The 21532-nt window shown below is 46.0% G+C and overlaps 1 protein-coding gene across 2 annotated transcripts in view; it reads left to right on the top strand.

The window, feature by feature from the left end:
* The first annotated feature begins 13994 nt into the window (after positions 1-13994).
* Positions 13995-21532, top strand: part of sorcs2 (sortilin-related VPS10 domain containing receptor 2) — a 736913-nt gene continuing 729375 nt past the window's right edge. The window contains exon 1 of one of the 2 annotated variants that reach the window (XM_055644862.1): positions 13995-14789. In XM_055644862.1, the coding sequence (XP_055500837.1) occupies positions 14460-14789 (330 nt within the window). In that variant the 5' untranslated portion in view covers positions 13995-14459. The remainder of the gene's footprint in view (positions 14790-21532) is intronic. The other variant, XM_055644870.1, reaches the window with a different exon arrangement.

Raw genomic sequence — 21532 nt, 5'->3', positions numbered from 1 at the left:
TGGAGATTCCCGGGAGTCAATGTGCATGTGGTAGTTCTTCGAGGGAGCTTTGAGAATATCCTTGAAACTTTTTCTCTGGTGCTCAGTAATTTCCAGAAGCCCGATTCAGCAGTCGAGCATGTGAACAGCAAAGCTTGCCCAGAGGAGACGACTGAGAATAACAAGTTACATATTTCTAGGAATGTTAGCCTGGAAGAGAATTGTGAAATGGCTTTGCTTATCTATCCAACGATGGGTGATTTTGCAGAGACAGGATTGATGGCCTTTCTCCAGGATTGACATAGTCCAGGTATCAGAAAGATACAATAGGGGCAGATATCAAAACCGCTCAGAGATAGTGAGTTTTGTCATACTTCAGGGCTTTAGATCTGCAAATAACCTCTTCAATAACACAACTTTTACTACATGGCAGTCATTATGATCTTGCTATGTGCTTCCACATCCATTTTACCACAAAGTGATGAGTTAGCTTTCAGACTCGTCTCTGTTTTCGAGAAAAGGCAAGGATTTTTAGGCATACAGATTATCCTTATCTTATCTCTGACACCATGGTGAACCCTATTTGCAGAATCTGCCAGGCATATGGAAAAGGATAAATAAGTTGCGGCTAGTTGAAGGCATGTATTGCACATAAATGTGGTCTGTTAATATTTTAGAATCATATACCTCTTGTACATTTACACAAAGCAAACCATTCATGTAAAAACAGATGTCTCTAACCACTAGATTCAAATATATGACACACTATATTATTCATATCTATCACTGAGTAACATATGATATGAATATAGACAGGCCTCTCTAATTCTCTTATTCTTGCTGGGATATTCCAAATCCAGGCTAATATTTAACCACACACGTAATGTGAACATCTGCTTTGGATGTTGCTAACTGATTGTTCCGTGCTGTCTTGTCAAGCTCCTTGCTAAAAAAATATGGTAATAAATGTCAATTCAGCAGTAATCATTGCTAACATTGTGCGTGTTAGTCTATACTGTCTCTTTTAATTATTCATTTGACAATAGTACCCCTGAATCTAAATCTACTAACCTAATGACCTACTAAATCTTAGGAGGTTAACTTCTTTTCACGATATGGCCAGAAATAATGACTTAAATATCATTGTAAAATTTTATTTTGTTAGCCATTAAGGCTGGCTATTTTTGATCTTTTTTAAACAGTTCTTCAAAGTAATGAAGAAAACAACTTTTCGCAATAATCGAATATATTCCGATTCTAACATTTAAAAAGTGAATAATTAACATACATACAAACACAAATTAGTATAGTAAAACTCCAATGATCTAGTATTCAATTGCTCAGAAATCCTAATAGTTTGGCATCTGGCTCACTCATTGGTCCAGAACATGAACCGGAGGTTTGAATGTGATGTGCTAGCCGAGCACTACCAGAGTCCCAAAGGTGTTGGATTAATTGAATATGACTTTACTCCAAGTCAGAGAAGGAACTGCAGATGCTGGTTTACACCGAAGATAGACACAAAATGCTGGAGTAACTCAGTGGGACAGGCGGCATCTCTGGAGAGAAGGATTGGGTGACTTTTCGGTTTGAGATCCTTCTTCGGACCAGGGGCGGAAATCCCATGGGGGCCAGGGGGGACACTTTCCCCCTCTGTTTTGAGAGGTGGGGGACGACCCCCCCCCCACCCCCCCACATTTTTTGTATGTCCGCTTTCTGCAAGACAGTGGGGGTGGGTGGGACTGCTGATTGAGGGCGGCGATTGGACGAGAGAGATGTCGGTCAGCAGGCAATGGGGGCGGGACATGATGATTCAGCACGATGATTGGAGGAGGGAAGAGTCGATCAGAGGCGGAAGTGGGGGGGTGGGTGGGACTGAGGATAGAGCACGGTGATTGGAGAAGGGGAGACGAGCCCAGGTCATAGGTCACAAGCAAAAAAGACTCTTCGCAGCCCTGACACGGACCTGCGCCTCATCCGCAGCCAGGATCGATCCCGGCTCACTGGCGCTGCAATCGCTGCCGAACCGCCACTGGATCATCCCCGTCCCCACCCAAGTGCCCCTCCCCCCCAAGCCCGGGGGTGGCCAGAGACGTCGGGGGTCAGACGGAAGTGGTGCCAACGCGGAGCCAGCCAGCCAGCGCGGAGAAGCAGCGCTAAATCCAGCTCAACTCTGCCTGTCCCACCAGGTTAACCTACAGCCCTGCTTGGACTTCCAGGAAACATGGCCCAGGCTTACGGCCAGCGTGGAGAAGCAGCTCCATGGCTCCGGACTGGTGTCCCGTCAGTCAGGGCAGCACTGTAGGTTAACATGGCGAGACAGGCAGAGTTGAGCTACATTTAGCGCTGGATTGAGCTGTAATCACCGTTTACAGGGCCCACGGCTGAAGCCTCCGAAGCCTTGCGTGTGTGTGTGTGTGTGTGTGCGCGAGTGTGCGCGCACGCGCGCGGCCGGCAATAAATTGTGTCCCTCCCTCTCCCCCGGTCCTCCCCGGTCCCCCCCCCCCCCCCCCCCCATATATTTTGATAGCGATATCCGTGCCTGCTTCAGACTGAGGGTTAGGGGAGAGGGAGACACTGAGATAAGGAAGGGTAAAGTGTGTGACAACGAGACATGAAAAGAGATGCAGGTCAAGGAAAATGTAGAATAGATCATTGTTAGTGGAGAGAAGTTGACAACAAAGCAAACAGAGATAAAATGTAATGGGGACAGCCAGGCTGGTCGGAAAACTGGGAAAGGGGAGGGATGGAGAGAGAGGGAAAGCAAGGGTAACTTGAAGTTAGAGGTCAATTTTCATACTGCTGGGGTGGAAGCTGCCCAAGCAAAATATGAGGTGCTGTTCCTCCAATTTGCACTGGGTCACACTCTGACAATGGAGAAGGCCCAGGGCAGAAAGGTCAGTGTGGGAATGGGAGGGGGAATTAAAGTGTTTAATAACCGGGAGATCAGGTAGGTTTAGGCAGACGGAGCTGTTCACACTCCAATGATATATATCAGGAATATACATATATACATATGTAAAGTGTTTAAGAGGGAACTGCAGATGCTGGAGAATCGAAGGTTACACAAAAAAGCTGGAGAAACTCAGCGGGTGCAGCAGCATCTATGGAGGGAAGGAAATAGGCAACGTTTCGGGCCGAAACCCTTCTTCAGACTGATCGGGGGGGGGGGGGTGGGCGGGGACAAGAAAGGGAAAAGGAGGAGGAGCCCGAAGGCTGGGGGATGGGAGGAGACAGCAGGGGGGCTGAGGAAGGGGAGGAGACAGCAAGGACTAACAAAATTGGGAGAATTCGATGTTCATGCCCCCGGGATGCAGACTCCCCAAACGGAATATGAGGTGCTGTTCCTCCAATTTCCGGTGCTGCTCGCTGTGGCCATGGAGGAGACCTAGGACAGAGAGGTCGGAGACGGAGTGGAAGGGGGAGTTGAAGTGCTCAGCCACCGGGAGGTCAGCTTGGTTATTGCGGACCGAGCGGAGGTGTTCGGCGAAACGATCGCCCAACCTCCGCTTGGTCTCACCAATATAGATCTGCTGACATCTAGAGCAGCGGACGCAATAGATGAGGTTGGAAGAGATGCAGGTAAACCTCTGTCGCACCTGGAACGATTGCTTGGGTCCTTAAAAGGAGTCGAGGGGGGTTGCTTGGGTCCTTGGGTCCTTGACATACAAAAAGTAATCCTCCGTCAGTTTCGCCACCTCCAACGTGACCCCACCACTCGCCACATCTTCCCATCTCCCCCCATATCTGCCTTCCGCAAAGACCGCTCCCTCCATAACTCCCTTGTCAATTCTTCCCTTCCCTCTCGGTCCACCCCCTCCCCGGGCACTTTCCCTTGCAATCGCAAGAGATGCAACACTTGTCCCTTTACCTCCCCCCTCGACTCCGTTCAAGGACCCAAGCAATCGTTCCAGGTGCGACAGAGGTTTACCTGCATCTCTTCCAACCTCATCTATTGCGTCCGCTGCTCTAGATGTCAGCAGATCTATATCGGTGAGACCAAGCGGAGGTTGGGCGATTGTTTCGCCGAACACCTCCGCTCGGTCTGCAATAACCAAGCTGACCTCCCGGTGGCTCAGCACTTCAACTCCCCCTCCCACTCCGTCTCCGACCTCTCTGTCCTGGGTCTCCTCCATGGCCACAGCGAGCAGCACCGGAATTTGGAGGAACAGCACCTCATATTCCGTTTGGGGAGTCTGCATCCCGGGGGCATGAACATCGAATTCTCCCAATTTTGTTAGTCCTTGCTGTCTCCTCCCCTTCCTCAGCCCCCCTGCTGTCTCCTCCCATCCCCCAGCCTTCGGGCTCCTCCTCCTTTTCCCTTTCTTGTCCCCTGCCCACCCCCGCCCCCGATCAGTCTGAAGAAGGGTTTCGGCCCGAAACGTTGCCTATTTCCTTCCCTCCATAGATGCTGCTGCACCCGCTGAGTTTCTCCAGCTTTTTTGTGTAACCCTATACATATGTAAAGAATGGATTGACTAGGCTTACATTCTCTGGAATTCAGAAGGATAAGAGGGGATCTTATAGAAACATATAAAATTCTTAAGGGATTGGACAGGAAGCAGGAAAATGTTCCCCATGTTGGGGAAGTCCAGAACCAGGGGGTCACAGTTTAATAAGAAGGGGTAAGCCATTTAGGACTGAGATGAGGAAAATCTTTCTCAGCCGAAGAGTTGCAAATCTGTGGAATTCTCTGCCACAGAAGGCAATGGAAGCCAATTCACTGGATGGTTTGAAGAGATAGATAGGGCTAACAGAATCAAGGGATATGAGGGGAAGACAGGAACAGGGTACTGATTCTGAATAATCAGCCATGATCATATTGAATGGCAGTGCTGGCTCGAAGAACCGAATGGCTTACTCCGGCACCTATTTTCTGTGTTTCTATGAATTTACCAATTTGGTTGAAGGTGATAATTTGCTACAATGTACCAATGTTTTGGGCTCAAGTGTATCAAATGATACACATACAAATCAGAAAATGCTGTGGTCTCTACTGATGGCTTAGTATGCAAATAAGTGGTTAATACGTATATAACAAAAATATTCCAGTTTGGCCTTGGTTGTATGGTTGGTTATTTTAGAATCATAAGGAGCTGATTTAACCTGGTGTCAGCTCAGATTCCTTGTACAGCAATTTCCTCAACCCCATTGCCCTTTTTCTTTCCTTACATTTTTCTCGTAAATTGGGTTACATCCACTATCAACCCAATTTCCTTTTGAAATCCACTTGATAATCACTCTACCAAAATGTTTTTCCCCCCTTACATTCATCCAACATTTTTTGCTCATCAGTTTAAAATCTGAGATATCTAGTCCTTCAATCGTATCTTTTTTCTGTATTTCCACCCTACCTAAAGGGACCTTCAAGATTGTAATGTCTAAGTTTCTCTTGGTTAGACACAAAAAGCGTGAGTAACTCAGCGGAACAGGCAGCATCTCTGGAGAGAAGGAATGGGTGACATTTCGGGTCGAGACCCTTCTTCAGGTCTGACCCTGAAGAAAGGTCTCGACCTGAAACGTCACCCATTGCTTCTCTCCAGAGATGCTGCCTGTCCCTCTGGGTTACTCCAGCTTTTTGTGTCTCTCTTCGGTTTAAACCAGCATCTGCAGTTCCTTCTTACACATGTTTCTCTTGGCCCTCTCAGGCCAAGATCAAGTTCCTGCTGCCAATGATTGCTACTTTAGGTGTATCTCCAAGGATCTGATGTCTTTGTAGTTGAATTGTCCACCGTGTTTAGCATTTTACTTGAGAATAGTAACTTGGATCATTAACTCCAAAATCTCTTTGGTTGGATTGTTAGAACCTATGCACTACATTAGATTCCACTCAATTGCTAGTCACTGTATACCCTCATATGCTCATCGATATAGGTTTGGCAGTTGTAATTAAGTAATCACAGCAGCAATGTTGTAGTAATTCACTGTAATAGATGTGGGACTAGCTCATAACACCATCACCACACCTCAACTGCGGCCAGAAAGCAAGCAGCCTAAATAAACACTATGAAATTTCTGGGCAGAATTGGATGATTAGCACACTGCAGAGAAGATATGGGTCACATCTGTCTCCATCTGTCAGACAGAGTGTAGCAAAAAAGAAGTTCAAATAACAGTTACACGGCGGTTTCCAGCGGGGATCTGTCTAGTTTATGTCATATTTTGCCATCTGTGTTCAATGTTCAAGGCCAGGCATATTCTCCACTTCCGTTTTCTGGATCACAATGAATTAAAACAGCATAATTATAGATTGCAGATCTATAACTCTGCTTTGTTGCACCCTCATTCATGAAAAATAAATCACATTTTAGAGAGAAATTATAGTTTTATGATTTTCATTGTTATTTACTGTTATTCGGAACACTATGCAGTGCCATTTTTACTTTTATATGAAAATGACAATCTTGAGTAGATCTGCATGCAATGACAGAGTAAACAAACTCATAATACCCTGACATTTGCTCGTTAATTTAATGGAAAAACTCATCTGTGAAATGCAAATCAGGCTTTGTCTGGCATTTTGTTTGCTCGGAATTGATAGATCTAATGGAGAACTATATTTTTAAATATTTCCTATATACCAGGAGCTATGCTTTCATTCTCACTTTAATACATGTTAATTAACAAAATTAACTCAGGGAACAAGCTATGTAACTGCTGTATGGTTTCCAAAAGCAGGGAAAATATGTATGGCATAGATTAAATAACATCTGAGAAGGACTAAATTATTGCAGAGTGGATCGCATGCTTGTAATCTATTATTCTGAGTGTCTTTGTCAACAGGAATGTGAAACTTGATTGACAGTCAACATTGCTTTAGGTCAAATATCACGAATTGAACAGCATTTGTTCCAACTCGTTTGAGTCGTCTGCTTTAATGGATTTAATCAATTGGTTTTATTTAATATAAAGTAGATACTAGCTAGAACTTCTGTTATGAAATTCTGTTATGATATTTATATGTCAAAACAAATTATTTATATTGTTATTTGGCAGTTCAAAATAAAAATGAGTATTACCATGTTGAATGTTGTTTTCTCCAATATACAACACTTATTTATATTTATTATTAAACGGTGCCTCTGAGGAATAGTAACAATAATTTGAACACTGGAGTACGACATTCATTATCAAACAGTATTACAACGGATTTAAATTTGTATTCAATTACAGATCTTTGTCAGCAGATGGCACCTTCATACAGTATCCTTCCACCACAAACCACTCAAAATGTCTGGTGGTTATTCTCCACCCCCCCCCCCCCCCCCCCCCCCCCCCCCCCTCCCTATACCCATTTCATTCTCCACCCCTACGATTCTCAGTCCCCAAAATGAGATTAACTTCCAAAAGTTAAGAAAAAGTATTTTTGAATAACATGATTAAATTTAAAAGCTGCATAATGATTTTTAATGTTTAAGAAGGAACTGCAGATGCTGGAAAATCTATGGATGCTGCCGCACCCGTTGAGTTTCTCCAGCACTTTTGTCTACCTAATGACTTTAATGCCTTAACTGATTATTTTTTCACACTAAAGGCCACAACTTGAATGCATAAATGGCAACATTATTATCACATGTGACATGTCACGGTGAGATTCTTTGTTTTGCATGCAGGAGGTATGCAAACAGTAGCCACGTAAAGGGCACCGACATAGTAACAAAGTATTTCATTTAGTCTCCAATGCTCCGTCTTTGTTCTCGGTGCCCGCCTCCCTTCTGCCAAAAGCCTGTGTTGGGATTAATGGCTGGGTTGAGGAGGTGGAATTGAAGTGTGCAGTCCAAGCAGGTGTATTGTTCCTAATTTTTCGGGATGCTATTACTCCATTCAGTTGGAACTTTCCAATGAATGTTTTTCTTTGGATTCAAGTTGCTCCAAAATGCTTCAAAATTATTTGAGAAGCTGGAGAACACGTCAGCAATTTCATGGCCACTGGGTCCAAGCCCTTTTATTTCTCAAGCAGCAGGCGCTGCGGGTGCACCTTGACAAGCCACGCTGCACAGGTCTGAGAAGACAGCTCATCACCTGTTTTCTCCAGTGCAATTTGAGATGGACAATAAACACTGCCTTTGTCAGAACTGCACAAATCGCCGAAATAAATGAATGGATTAAAAGTGGAAAAGAAAGACAATAGGAAAATTAAATTCCGAAGAGAAAGTCAGAAATGATGGAATCAGAGAAGGTGAAATAACATGAAGATGGCAGTCTGACTCGAGATCACCATTTCCAGTGCATAAGATACAATGTCACTGAAGATGAAATCATATTAAGGATCTTACATTGGTGCACACCAATGATTTCCCTGTTCCAGATTCTGTAATGGTATTAAAAGAAGAGGAGGCCAAACTCTCCGGTCCCCGAGTTACTCAACCCTTAAACATCAACAATAACACTGAATGTCTGTTCAATATCTCATTGGTGGCCATGGGACTTTGCTATGGGGGAAAAATGACTTGCCTCTTACGCATTGTACAGCACAGTGGTGCAGCTGGTAGAGTTGCTACCTCACAATTCTGGAGGCCCTGATTGGATCCTGACATTGTGTGCGTGCGTCTGTGTGGAGTTTGCAAGTTCTCCATGCAATTGCGAGTGTTTCCTCCAGGTACTCCGGTTTCCTTTCACACGCCAAAGACATGCAGGTTTGTGGATTAATGGACCTCAGTAAAATTACCCCCATGTAGGAAGTGGATAAGTAAGTAGGATAACATAAAGCTAGTGTGAATGGATGATCGATGGTTGATGTGGACTGAATAAGTTGAATGGTCTGTTTCAATGCTGTATCTCTAAACTAAACAGCGATCATATTTCAAAAATAGATATTGGCCATTAAAGTTTTGGAACATCTAGAGATAGGCCCTAGTTATAATGTTCAGTATATGCTGAATTAATTAATCTCAGCTAAAAGAGCAGGTGTCGAAAATAGACCTCAGGATTTAGGAAGTTGAATCAGCGATGGCTCCCTCTTTAGAAGTTATGATAACTGTTGCAAGTAGTGGTATTCAGGAACCAATTAAGCACTGAATTACAATTCAATAACATTTAAAATATGAAGAATGGCTGCTTAATTGGGATGAGATCAAATAATACTTGTGCAACCATAAAGCTCGGAAATGTTAAGGACAAGAGGGCATAGTTTTATGGTGAGAAAGGCAAAGTTTAAAGATGTACAGGGCATTTTTTCTTTACACAGACAGTGGGAGTTGGCAGACCAATTTCCCTCCAGGGAAAGAAATAGAGTATCATATCGTATCATAAGGTCATAAGAAATAGCAGAATTAGGCCATTCAGCCCATCAAGTCTACTCCGCCATTCAATCATGGCTGATCTATCTCTCCCTCCTAACCACATTCTCCTGCCCTCTCCCCATCACCTCTGGCACCACCATATCAGTGGTGGGTGCCTGCAGCATGCTGCCAGGGTTAGTGGTGGAGGCAGATACTGTACGATAATGGCACTTAAGCGGCTTTTAGATAGGCAGATGGATATGCAGGGAATGGAGGAATTTGGTTCAAGTGCTGGCAGAGGACATTAGTTTAGCTTGGCATCATGTTTGGCACAAACATTGTGGCCATGAGGACCTGCTGCTGCACTCTATATTTTACATTGCTGATTCCCCTTCCTTGTACAGTACTGTTCTATGTTCTAGGTTCAATGCCTTCAGGAACTGAGGGGCAAAGAAAGTCTTCATTTCTGAAAAAGACGCGGGCAATCACAATGCACTGAAAGCCATCTTCTTATCGAGTTCACACACAAGATTAGTTCGATCGAGTTCACACACCAGAGCTGAACACACTTCGCGGCATCTGCATACAATGGTGTCTGTCTTGTGCTTTTTGCGCTTCTTGTGCATGGTGGTGGAAAGATTGGTGGAAACAGACGCGCGACGTGAACGCTCTTTCCTTGACCCCACTGAAAGCCATAAAATGATGCATGCAGGAGGGCAGCAACTGTTCCTCAGTATGGGGATGTTTTGTGTGGCATTTTTTGGAAGCAGTGATGAGACCAAGTATAGACTCCAGAAAAAGGTAATTAATCACGTTAGAAGGCACTCAGGTTTGATGCCGACCTTTGCACCCGGTTTCCTTCCACGTCCCAAAGATGTGTAGGTTTGTAGGTTCATTGGCCTCTGTAAATTGCCCCTAATGTGCAGGGAGTGGACTCGGTTGCCTATCAATCTTTCCCTGGTATAGCTGCTGCCTCAAAGTGCCAGAGACCCGGGTTTTTTCCTGACCTCGGGTGCTGTCTGTGTGGAATGTGCATGTTCACCAGGTGGGTTGCTCCAGTTTCCACCCATATCCCCGAGATGTGCGGGTTTGTAGGTTAATTGGCCTCTGTAAAATTTGCCCCTTGTGTGTAGAAATTGGGAGAACATGGTATGAAGAGGCGCTCAATAGTAGGTGTGGAATCGGGGGGCCGAAGGGCCTGTTTCCATACTATATCTCTCAAACTAAAATCTGCACTTTTTGTGCTGTGACCCGTGTTCACCACTCAACTTAAACTATTCAACATCAGGTTTTGGCAGTAAAATACATTTTAGGTTTATTGCAGTCAGGTGTTGAGTGAAAAGCTTTATTTTGCATGCTTACAATCAAATCAGATAATACTTCCATTAACACAATTAAGCCAGATTCAAGTACACAAGGTAGAGCCGAATGCAGAAAATATTTTGAATTTTTTCAACTTGTGCACGAACGATTGCCGCTACCTGGCAGGGGAACATTTGTGGATATGCAAATGCCTTGCTTTCCACTGCCTTGCCCCACATTCTTTACCCTACCAAACTGCTGTAAACTATAGAGTACTCGCCTCAACAAAAACAATAAACTTCAGCCTGATGTCTCACAGTCCCCACACTAATTGCTTATTATAGAGTCATGGAGTGATAGTGTGGAAACAGGCCCTTCAGCCCAACTTGCCTGCACCGGCTAACATGTCCCAGCTACACACGTCCCACCTGCCTATGTTTGGTCCATATCCCTCCAAACCTGTCCTATCCATGTACCTGCCTAACGTCTGGATTGTCCCAGCCTCAACTACCTCCTCTGGCAGCTTGTTCCATCCACCCACTACCCTTTGTGTGAAAAGGTTACTCCTCAGATTCCAATTAAATCTTTTCCCCTTCACCTGAAACCTATGCCCATTGGTCCTCGATTCACCTACTCTGGGCAAGAGACTCTGTGCATCTACCCGATCTATTACTCTCATGATTTTATACACTTCAATGAGATCACATGGGCCGTGGGGGGGGGGGGGGGGGGTTAGATATGTTTCAATGTCTCCGGCTTTGGACGAGGCGCTGCTGTGCTCTGAGCAACCTGGTCGTGGGTGTTGGAGAGCCGGGGCGGAGGGAGAGATGGAAGCAAAACAGCGGCCGTGGCAGATGCGGACGGTGCAGCTCCGGCCATGGAGCAGCCTCAACGCAAGAGTCCCGGGTCATCGGAGGTGTTGCGCCCCTGCCGTGAGAGTCTCTGCACCAATTTGCCCTGGTGACTGGCATGGACCAGGCTGCGGCTCAGTGCATCCTTGAGGACAACCAGTGGCTGGTGTCGATCGGGGGGGGGGAGGATGGAGGATATATCCCCCCACTTTTTGAGGTGGGGGATGGCCTGTATTATTATCCCCCAATTTTTGGAGGTCAAGCAATAACAAAAATAATAATCACCTGCTCCTATCTCTCATGTAGTAGGCCCTTCTCGGTCATGACTGACCATGGGTGATGCATCCTGGTCTGATGCAAGCCTGGGCTATGTCATATGGAAGACAGGCTGTTGCCCATGCAGCACATCCCCCCCTATCCACGGTGCTGATCGATCCAAAGGACCAGCAGGGCCGTAACAGTTTGGCACCAGCGCCGTCGCAGGAGCTGCCAGAGCGAGGTTGTAGTCAACGACGAACTGCCTTCGGGGCTAAGACTCCGGATTTTCTTGAGGTTTACTCCTGGAGCCTTTTCCATGACTGGATATGACCACAAGGCAGTGGAGGTTCTAAATCAGAGTTTTCCCTCTCCTAGATGTAGGTATGTTACAATACTTACCTTCAGCAGCGCTGCAGTTCTGCCACTGCCCGTGTGCGCGATTTTGGAGCGTTTGAGGGGGGGGGCGGGGCGGGGTTAAAACGTGATTTTCTCTTACCTTGTCCTGGATTATATTTTGGCGGAGTCCAAGTGTTTGCTGAAGAATAGTTCCGACGGCCGTTCTGTGTCTTTTCTTTTTTTTAATCGCCCGACAATTTCAATGCTGGAGTCATTTTAAAACCAGCTTCTAAAGCCGTAAACGCCGACAACGGGGACGGATTTCATGGAGGTGACAAATAAAAGAAAGTCATTTATTTTTATGTATAAAAGTGTTTCTTAAGATGCCTTTAGTTTACATGTTAAGTTGCGAAACGGCGATTTAGTCCCCATACGAACCGGCAGTGTATTTGCTGCCGATATGGGGGTATAAATCACCACAACCTCCACGTTCCAAATGGTCCCGTTCCAGTAAAACCCACTCGCAAATTGATTTAAATGGCCATTAATTTACAGGTATTAAACATTAAATTCCTTCCATTTGGCCTATAAATCCATGACAATGAGATTTAAAAAAAATGTTTTATTGTGAATTCTTGTGTCAATGTTATTTGGACACTTAGGCTATTTAAAAATGTTAATCTATTCTTAAGAAATTGATAGATGTTTAGATCTAGTAATTGAATTTTGTAATTAGCTACAATTAGGTAACAAACTAATTATATTCTTTAATTTCAAGTCATCTAAGTAAGATTGTTTCATATTTGTATGCTTCAATCTATAATAACTGAAACTGTCTTTCAGTTCTCTTCATTTTTAAGAAAGTTATAGGCTTTTGACTGTCCTCGATCACAGCTTTTATGTTCAGTCAATGGAAAAGCAATAGGGTGATTTCACCAAAGGTCAAATGAGTGTAGATCCCCCCTCACATGACCGAAAAATTTAACTGGAGGACATATGTCACTTCGGTACATGTTAGTGAATGGGGAAACACGCACTTTCACACCCGTTAAAAAACAATGTCAATAATGCCTTACTTTTGATGAAATTCAGCGAGCAAACGCAATAATTCCCGATATTTTGGACCTTTAAATCTCCACGGCAAATGTCTGCGAAGCACTTCCGCTGTTTTTCCACCTTCAGTTCCCTCTTGTAATTACCTTACTTTCTATCTTTTTTTTGCCTGAAAATTTAGGTCACTGTGCTTCACGGTCACCCCGACTAGCACAGAAAATTTCAGCTCAAAAATCGGCCGTTTTCCATGTTTTTAACGGGTGTGAAAGTGCGTGTTTCCCCATTCACTAACATGTACCGAAGTGACATATGTCCTCCAGTTAAATTTTTCGGTCACGTGAGGGGGGATCTACGCTCATTTGACCTTTGGTGAAATCACCCTATAGGGAACAAGATGCTTATTTCCGAGTATGAAAATAGCCATAACGTTTTTAATACTGAAGATATGAAAGTGAATTAGGTGTCAAATTAAACTTCTTTTTATGCTTTATCGGATGGGATAAATTACAGACTTGATTTAAAAAATCTCAAAATTTTGTAACATTGCTACTAGATGGACCGCCTTCCCAGGCTGACGAGCCCCATCTTCCCGTGCAGGTCTATAGCACCTGCCCACTGCCCTACATTATCTTCTACAATGCACTAAAACATGATTTTAATACATCAAATTTCAAAAGAGTCCCTACCGTGGGAAGGGGGGGGGGGGGGCATCCCCTTCCCCCCACTCGGTCGCTCCACCCCATGGCCGGGTACCCCCAAGGCCAGTGATCGCTCAGCCCCCCCACTTTCAAAAACGCTCCGCGGCCCCTGATCAGCCCTCATCCTCCCGCGCTCTAAGGAAGAGAGTCCCAGTTTACTCTTCTGTTTCTGCTTGTTTACTACACAACCGCCAAACAGCTGGCCTATATCGTGCAGGTTACGCTCGCATGGGCACTGGTTGCAAAAGGGTCATTTAGATATGTATGTGGGCATGGTTGCTGAGATGATCCAGGTCCAAGTTGTCGAGATGTGACTTGAAGAGTGACAAGGTTACTCAACTTCTCCCTGTGGCTCAGACCATCCAGTCCTGGCAACACCCACGTATTACTGGAGGTACCAGGACAATCTTGGCAGGTTGGGCTACAACCTAGAGGTGGACACACACACACACACACCAACAAGGCTCCTCGTCTCGGGCCTCGGAAGCGGCGCTGAGCAGAGCCCTGGGTCGTTCGGACCTCGCCTTGCCTCGCCTCCAGCAGATGGTGCTCTGTGGACGAGTGATTGAAGGAGCGCAGCAAGGGGGGGAACGAGCCTTAAGTGAGCTGCCTGCCGTTCCACCCTCTTTCTCTCTTGTGCCTGTCTGTCTGTCTGCGTGCGGGAGGCTGCGGCTCGGTCCCGCGGGTTAGGATCATTCTGTCTGTCACACACACACACTGTGGCCAGCAGCCGGCTTGCCTTTCCCCACAGCTCAACGTGCATGGCAGTGGCGGCAGTACACAAGGGCAGCGCCCTTTCCCCGGCAGCGGCGGCAGCCCAGACACGGAGCTACCTGTGGCTCTGCATATGCTACGGGCTACTTTGCCTGCTGCCCTGCGCTCTGCCCCGGCGCTCGGCTGGAGTCCGGATCGCCCGGCAACTGCACGGCGGCGGCGGCGGAGGCGGCGAGGGAGCAGCCCCCGGGCCAAGCCGGGAGAAGAAGAGGTCCGCTCCGCCGCAGGACGCGGCTCTGCTCAGCACCTCGTTCATCCTGCGAGGAGACGCTTCGCACAACCAGGCGATGGTGCACTGGACGGGGGAGAACAGCAGCGTAAGTCCTTCTTCGCTTCACCTCGCCGCGGGGAGGGCTGTGAATAATGAACATATGCCCGTTTGCTGTCACTGGGTTGTGGAGTTACTGGAAACCCCGCAATCCCCGGGTATGAAGTATGAGTAACTCTAATAGTGATTGATCTACAGTGAGCAAACTCTTTTGGAAGTAAACTCTCCGCTGCGTGTAGTGGCTGAACCCCGGGGATATATATATATATATATATGTGTGTGTGTGTGTGTATGTGTGTGTATTCTCCATCCGAAGCGCGCCTCAAACTTCTCTTCACTTCCACACCGCCCACGCCAGATACCAGAGGCTGGCACGGGAAAAAAAAACGGTGGGTGGGTGGGGGGAGTTTGCAATAATTTGAATGAAACTTGTTCAGGCCGATGCGGAAATATGTTGTCAGCCAGGTCGAGGGAGGAGCCCATCATCGCCACGGGTCAAGTTTGCAGCTGCTTAAGAGTCCCTTTGCATCTTCACCACGTTGCAACCGTTGCGTTGATCGGTCTTGTTGCTGTTGTTGTTCCTGCTCCCCGACCTTGAGGAATGATGTTGTTCTCCTAGTGGGATCTGGGCGGAACTCGGGTGAAAACGCACGTGGGCATTAGCATGCTGACAGATATCAAAGTCAGGGGAGCTCCTTAGAACACACGTGGAGCAGAGTGAAAGTAAAAGCAACGCTGGCTGGCGTCAATTTGTAGCATACATACATTGTTCAATTGTTATTTGGTTTGTCAGGGGAAAAAATCGCGTTGACTATACTGTTGACAGCATTTAAAACAATAATAACTCTCAACGTGGAATGAAATCCAGGGCCGCTGTTTATTTTCAATTTTATTTTCCTGCTTATCTCAAAAGGTGTTGCTGAGCTTAGAGGTCAGTGCCACACTGGCATCGATCTGTAAGGTTTTCCCACATGTGAGACATATATTTCCAGCAGCAAGCACTGAATAAATTAAAAGTGGATGAAAGTTTTTTTCCCCCCTTCAAACTGGCAGGGTAGAGGTTGATTCGTCAGGGGTTATGGGGAGAAGGCAGGAGAATGGGGTTAGGAGGAAGAGATAGATCAGCCATGATTGAATGGCGAAGTAGACTTGATGGGCCAAATGGCCTAATTCTACTCCAATCACTTGTGACCTTATTTGAAGCCACCCACTGTGATTAGCCTACCCTTTGCTTACCAATTTGTATATAAAACAATGAGAGGCATAGATAGGATAGACAGTTAGAGCCTTTTACTCGGGGTGGAAATGCCTTATGCTAGAGGGCATAGTTATAAGGTGAGAGGGGTAAGTTTAATGGTGATGTGTGGGGTATGGTTTTTTTTTAACACAGAAAGGAGTGGGGGCCCGGAACTCACTGACAGGGGTGGTGGTGGAGGCAAATATGATGCCGGTGTTTAGGAGGCTTTTGGATAATCACATGGAAGTGCGGGGAATAGATGGATGGAGATCATGTACAGGAAGATGAGATCAATTTAACTTGACATCATGTTCGGCACAGATATTGTGGGCCAAAGGGCCGGTTCCTGTGCTAAACTGTTCAGTCTTTTAAATCAAACTAGAAATGTATGACAGCAAGACTGGAAGGTATCTGGGCAGAGAGAGGGAGAGAGATTATGCAAACTGTCAGTGTTGTTAAAAAGCACTAAAGGAATTTTCTGGGGATTTGCCATCCCATGCACGCCCCATGTAAAAGCTAACCTCAATCATATGGAGTTGATCTTTTAAAAAAAAAATCCAAGCTCAACACTGGATATTGAAACATTTGCACAACCATTACGGAAAAGAAAACACAAGATGTTGGAAACACTTAGCAGGTCAAGCAATGTCAGTGGCAGTAGAATCAAAGGAGTTTTCTGGTCCAGGACACTTCATCTGAACCAGAAAAGAGGGAAAACAAACAGGTTTTAAGTTGCACGGAGGGATGTGGAGGGGGAAGGGGATAGAGAGAATGGACGGTATGTTTGTGCACACCAAAATGATCAAGGTGACAATTATCTTTGAACCTGGAAGTTGAACTATTAGGAAACGACTGGCAAATGGAAACGGTAAGGTGCAGCCACATCCGTGGAGAGGTTAAAGAAGTGGTTATGTGTAGGAAGGAACTGCAGATGCTGGTTTACACCGAAGATAGAGGTAACTCAGCGGGACAGGCTGCATCTCTGGAGAGAAGGAATGAGGTCCTTCTTCAAACTAGTCAGGGAAAGGGAAACGAGATATATGGACGGTGATGTAGATAGATATAGAACAAATGATAAAGGAAACAGGCCATTGTTAGATGTTTGTTCAGTGAGAATGAGAAAAAGTGGTTACTTGAAATTGTTAGGTTCGGTATTAAGAGCTTCACCGTACTCACAGAAGATGCAAGTGTTAGTCCTCAACCTTACAATGGAACAATGTGGGAAGCCCAAGGCGATTTAGCTTCTGTGACTGTCAGTTTACATCTGTGTGCCACTCTCTCTCTCTGGAGTTTGTTTGGGGGTTAACTCAAGTGTTCATTGAGGGTCATGGTCGAGTCAGGGGTGAGGTCAGTGAGTGGGAGGGAGACCAGATGATGCCAAGGTTGGTCTGATAGGGAGAAGGTTAGTAATGCCCCTGTCCCACTTAGGCGATGTTTTAGGCGAATAGGCTGTCGCCGGGGTGTCGCCTGTATGGTTTCCTCAGTCGCTCAAATAGTCGTACCTTTTTTCTGGTCGCCACTTGATTTTCAAATGTTCAAAACTTTTCGGCGACAGTTGGCGCCCGTGGGCTTGACGCCAACGATTGTAGCCCGACAGTTCAGTATTGATGTGGGTAGAGAACTGGCTGGCAGACAGGAAGCAAAGAGTAGGAGTAAACGGGTCCTTTTCACAATGGCAGGCAGTGACTAGTGGGGTACTGCAAGGCTCAGTTCTGGGACCCCAGCTATTTATGATATATATTAATGATTTGGACGAGGGAAGTGAATGCAACATCTCCAAGTTTACGGATGACACGAAGCTGGGGGGCAGTGTTAGCTGTGAGGAGGATGCTAGGAGGCTGCAAGGTGACTTGGATAGGCTGGGTGAGTGGGCAAATGCATGGCAGATGCAGTATAATGTGGATAAATGTGAGGTTATCCACTTTGGTGGCAAAAACAGGAAAGTAGATTATTATCTGAATGGTGGCCGATTAGGAAAGGGGGAGGTGCAACGAGACCTAGGTGTCATGGTACACCAGTCATTAAAAGTAGGCATGCAGGTGCAGCAGGCAGTGTAGAAGGCGAATGGTATGTTAGCATTCATAGCAAAAGGATTTGAGTATAGGAGCAGGGAGGTTCTACTGCAGTTGTACAGGGTCTTGGTGAGACCACACCTGGAGTATTGCATACAGTTTTGGTCTCCTAATCTGAGGAAAGGCATTCTTGCCATAGAGGGAGTACAGAGAAGGTTCACCAGACTGATTCCTGCGATGTCAGGACTTTCATATGAAGAAAGACTGAATCGACTCGGTTTGTACTCGCTAGAATTTAGAAGATTGAGGGGGGATCTTATAGAAACTTACAAAATTCTTAAGGGGTTGGACAGGCTAGACAGGCCCTTGTCCCGATGTTGGGGAAGTCCAGGACAAGGGGTCACAGTTTAAGGATAAGGGGGAAATCTTTTAGGACCGAGATGAGGAAAACTTTTTTCACACAGAGAGTGGTGAATCTCTGCAATTCTCTGCCACAGAAGGTAGTTAAGGCCAGTTCATTGGCTATATTTAAGAGGGAGTTAGATGTGGCCCTTGTGGCTAAAGGGATCGGGGGTATGGAGAGAAGGCAGGTACAGGATACTGAGTTGGATGATCAGCCATGATCATATTGAATGGCGGTGCAGGCTCGAAGGGCCGAATGGCCTACTCCTGCACCTATTTTCTATGTTTCCATGTTTCTATGACAGGTGTTGTCGCCAGGATGACGTAGGTTGTCGCCGGTGCTGACTTTGGTAAATTCCATTGGCAACTACCTACGCCAACCTACGTCAAACGCCAACTGATTTGTCTTAAGTTGGCTTCAGTTGTCGCCGATAGGGCAGTACGTTGTGGTCGTAGGTGGACGTCCTAATGGGTCGCCGGTTGTCGGTAGCTTGCCATAGCTTGACGTCGACTAGGTGGTGGGTTGTTTTAAACATTGTCGTAGGGGAAGGTCCAGTCGCCGGTTTGTTGGCGACCTGCTATGATTATGACAATCGCTGGCAGTCGCCGGAAAAATCACCTAAGTGGGACAGGCTCATAAAGGAAGCAAATTGAATCTCTGGGCCTTCTGGGGAATTGAGATAATGGATCAGTGCAGGCGGTGAGAGGTCAGCCATGCTGTATCGACTGATGGAATAGGTAGGTACAAAGGGACAAATGGTTAAGTCTGCAACTTCAGTAAGTTACGTGACTAAGGTTAAACTATGGGCATTCTGACAGTGCTCAATGACAAATGCAGTGCAGAGTACTAAGACCATAAACACTGGATCAGAATTAGGCCATTCGGCCCATCAAGTCTACTATGCTATTCACTCATGGCTGATCTGTTTTATCCTCTCAACCCCACTCCTACCTGTAATGTAACCTTATTTTGCAGACAATGCTCCAAAGGGGTGTTGCATGGAGAATTTCACTTTGCAGCAAGTGAAGTTTGTGATTAGAAATACATAGTGGAATTTGCAGAGTTATGCAGTTTTACTGAAGCCATTGGAATTGCCTTGGATATGAAACTAATTTTTCGTATCCATAATGCTAAAAAAACAAAAAAAGTTACGTAGATGAATTGATGGATAGTGTTCTAAATGTTTATTGGCAAATGTTAATCTTTCCTTGCAACAAGAAAACGGCTGAGGTGTAATTTTCTGACATCTCCCTATTGTCATGTGCTTTGCCTGCCAGGTGAATATTGGAAATTAATGTCCACATGTACTCTGATTTTGCAGTTTATTCACATAAAAAGTAGCTGGAGCCATGCCAGCCTACAGTGACTTATGTTTGTTGCTTTGTCTCTACCATTCATTGTCTATCATTTTAATAAAGAATGCACTATAAATTTAAAAACGTCCCACACATCCTACTCCATTCGCATTGGTTCTTCCTTTAGCTCCATTTATTTCATGTATGCTTTTGTGTACTTCTTTCTGGCCCTTTTCTCATCTGGATTTGCTTCCTCCCTGCTATACAGAAAGCAAACTCAATGCTATTTCAAGAGGGCTAGAATACAAAAACAGGGATGTAATGCTGTGGTTCTATAAGGTGCTGGTCCTCTTGAAATAGCACGCCCCCCCCCCACCCCCCGGTTTTGAGAGGAGGGGCCGAACCCCCATATTTTGTAGTCCGGATTTTAAAACTCGGTGAAATCTCCGCTTTCGGCAGCGAAATCTCCGACAGTGGGGATCATGGGCGCCGAATTGGATGAGAGAGACGTCAGTCAGCAGGCAGTGGGGGCGGGACATGATGATTCAGTGCCATGATTGGAGGAGGGAGGTGTCGGTCAGAGGCGGAAGTAGGGGGGTGGGACTGAGGATAGAGCCCAGTGATTGGAGGAGGGAGACGTGCCCAGGTCATGGGGTCACAAGTGAAAAACACTCTTGGCAGCTCTGGACACAGACCTGCGACTCATCCGCAGCCAGGATCGATCCTGGGTCTCTGGCGCTGCAATCGTTGCTGAACCGCCACTGGATCATCCCCGTCCCCACCCACGTCTGGGGTGGTCGGAGACGTCGGGAGTCAGACGGGAGCGGTGCGCCCAGGCCTACAACCAGCGCGGAGAAGCAGCGCTAAATCCAGCTCAACTCTGCCTGTCCTGCCAGGTTAACCTACAGCCCTGCCTTGACTTACGGGAAATATGGCCCAGGCTTACAGCCAGCGCGGAGAAGCAGCGCTAGCTCCATGGCTCCGGACTGGTGTCCCGTCAGTCCAGGCAGGGCTGTAGGTTAACCCGGTGAGACAGGCAGAGTTGAGCTGCATTTAGCGTTGGATTGAGTTGAAATTACTATTCACAGGGCCCACGGCTGAAGCCTCCGAAGCCTCGCGTGAGTGTGCGAATGTGCGCGTGGCCGCCAAGAAATTGTGTCCCCCGGTCCCCCCCCCCCCCATATTTTGATAGTGATTTCTGTGCCTGATTGTGAGAAATTTCGGGCACCATGTCTGAGGAAGGGTGTGCTGGCTCTGGAGAGGATCCAGAAGAGGTTTACAAGGATGATCCCAGGAATGAGTGGGTTAACCTATGATGAGTGTTTGTCAGAACTGGGCCTGTACTCGCTGTAGTTTAGAAGAATGAGGGGGGACCTCATTGAAGCATACCGAATTGTAAAAGGCCTGGATAGAGTGGATGTGGAGAGGATGTTTCCACTAGTGGGCGAGTCTAGGACTAGACGTCATAGCCCCAAAATTATAGGACGTTCCTTTAGGAAGATGAGGAGGGATTTCTTTAGTCAGTGAGTGATGAGTCTGTGGAATTCTTATGACCTGCCCCTATCACTTACATCTTCCCATCCAAACAATAATCGTCAGTAGCTGCAGTTTTCAGCAAATATCATTACTTTATTTTTTTTGTTGTGTTCATTTTGCCTCAAAAAGAACGACCATAAGGTTTAGTCATTAAACAGCTGTTATTATTTTGACATTACTTTTTTTCAATCCGTTAGTGTACTATTTTAGTGATTCTCTTGATTTTATATCAGTAAAAGCATGAAAACAAAATCTGCTGTTTTTCTCCTTGCCTGCACTTTGACATTTTTTAAATTGCGAATTGCGAAA

This window comes from Leucoraja erinacea, chromosome 1 (assembly GCF_028641065.1).
Source record: "Leucoraja erinacea ecotype New England chromosome 1, Leri_hhj_1, whole genome shotgun sequence".
NCBI lineage: Eukaryota > Metazoa > Chordata > Chondrichthyes > Rajiformes > Rajidae > Leucoraja > Leucoraja erinaceus.
The sequence above is the reverse complement of the archived record's forward strand: the minus strand, read 5'-3'. Positions and strand labels throughout refer to the sequence as shown.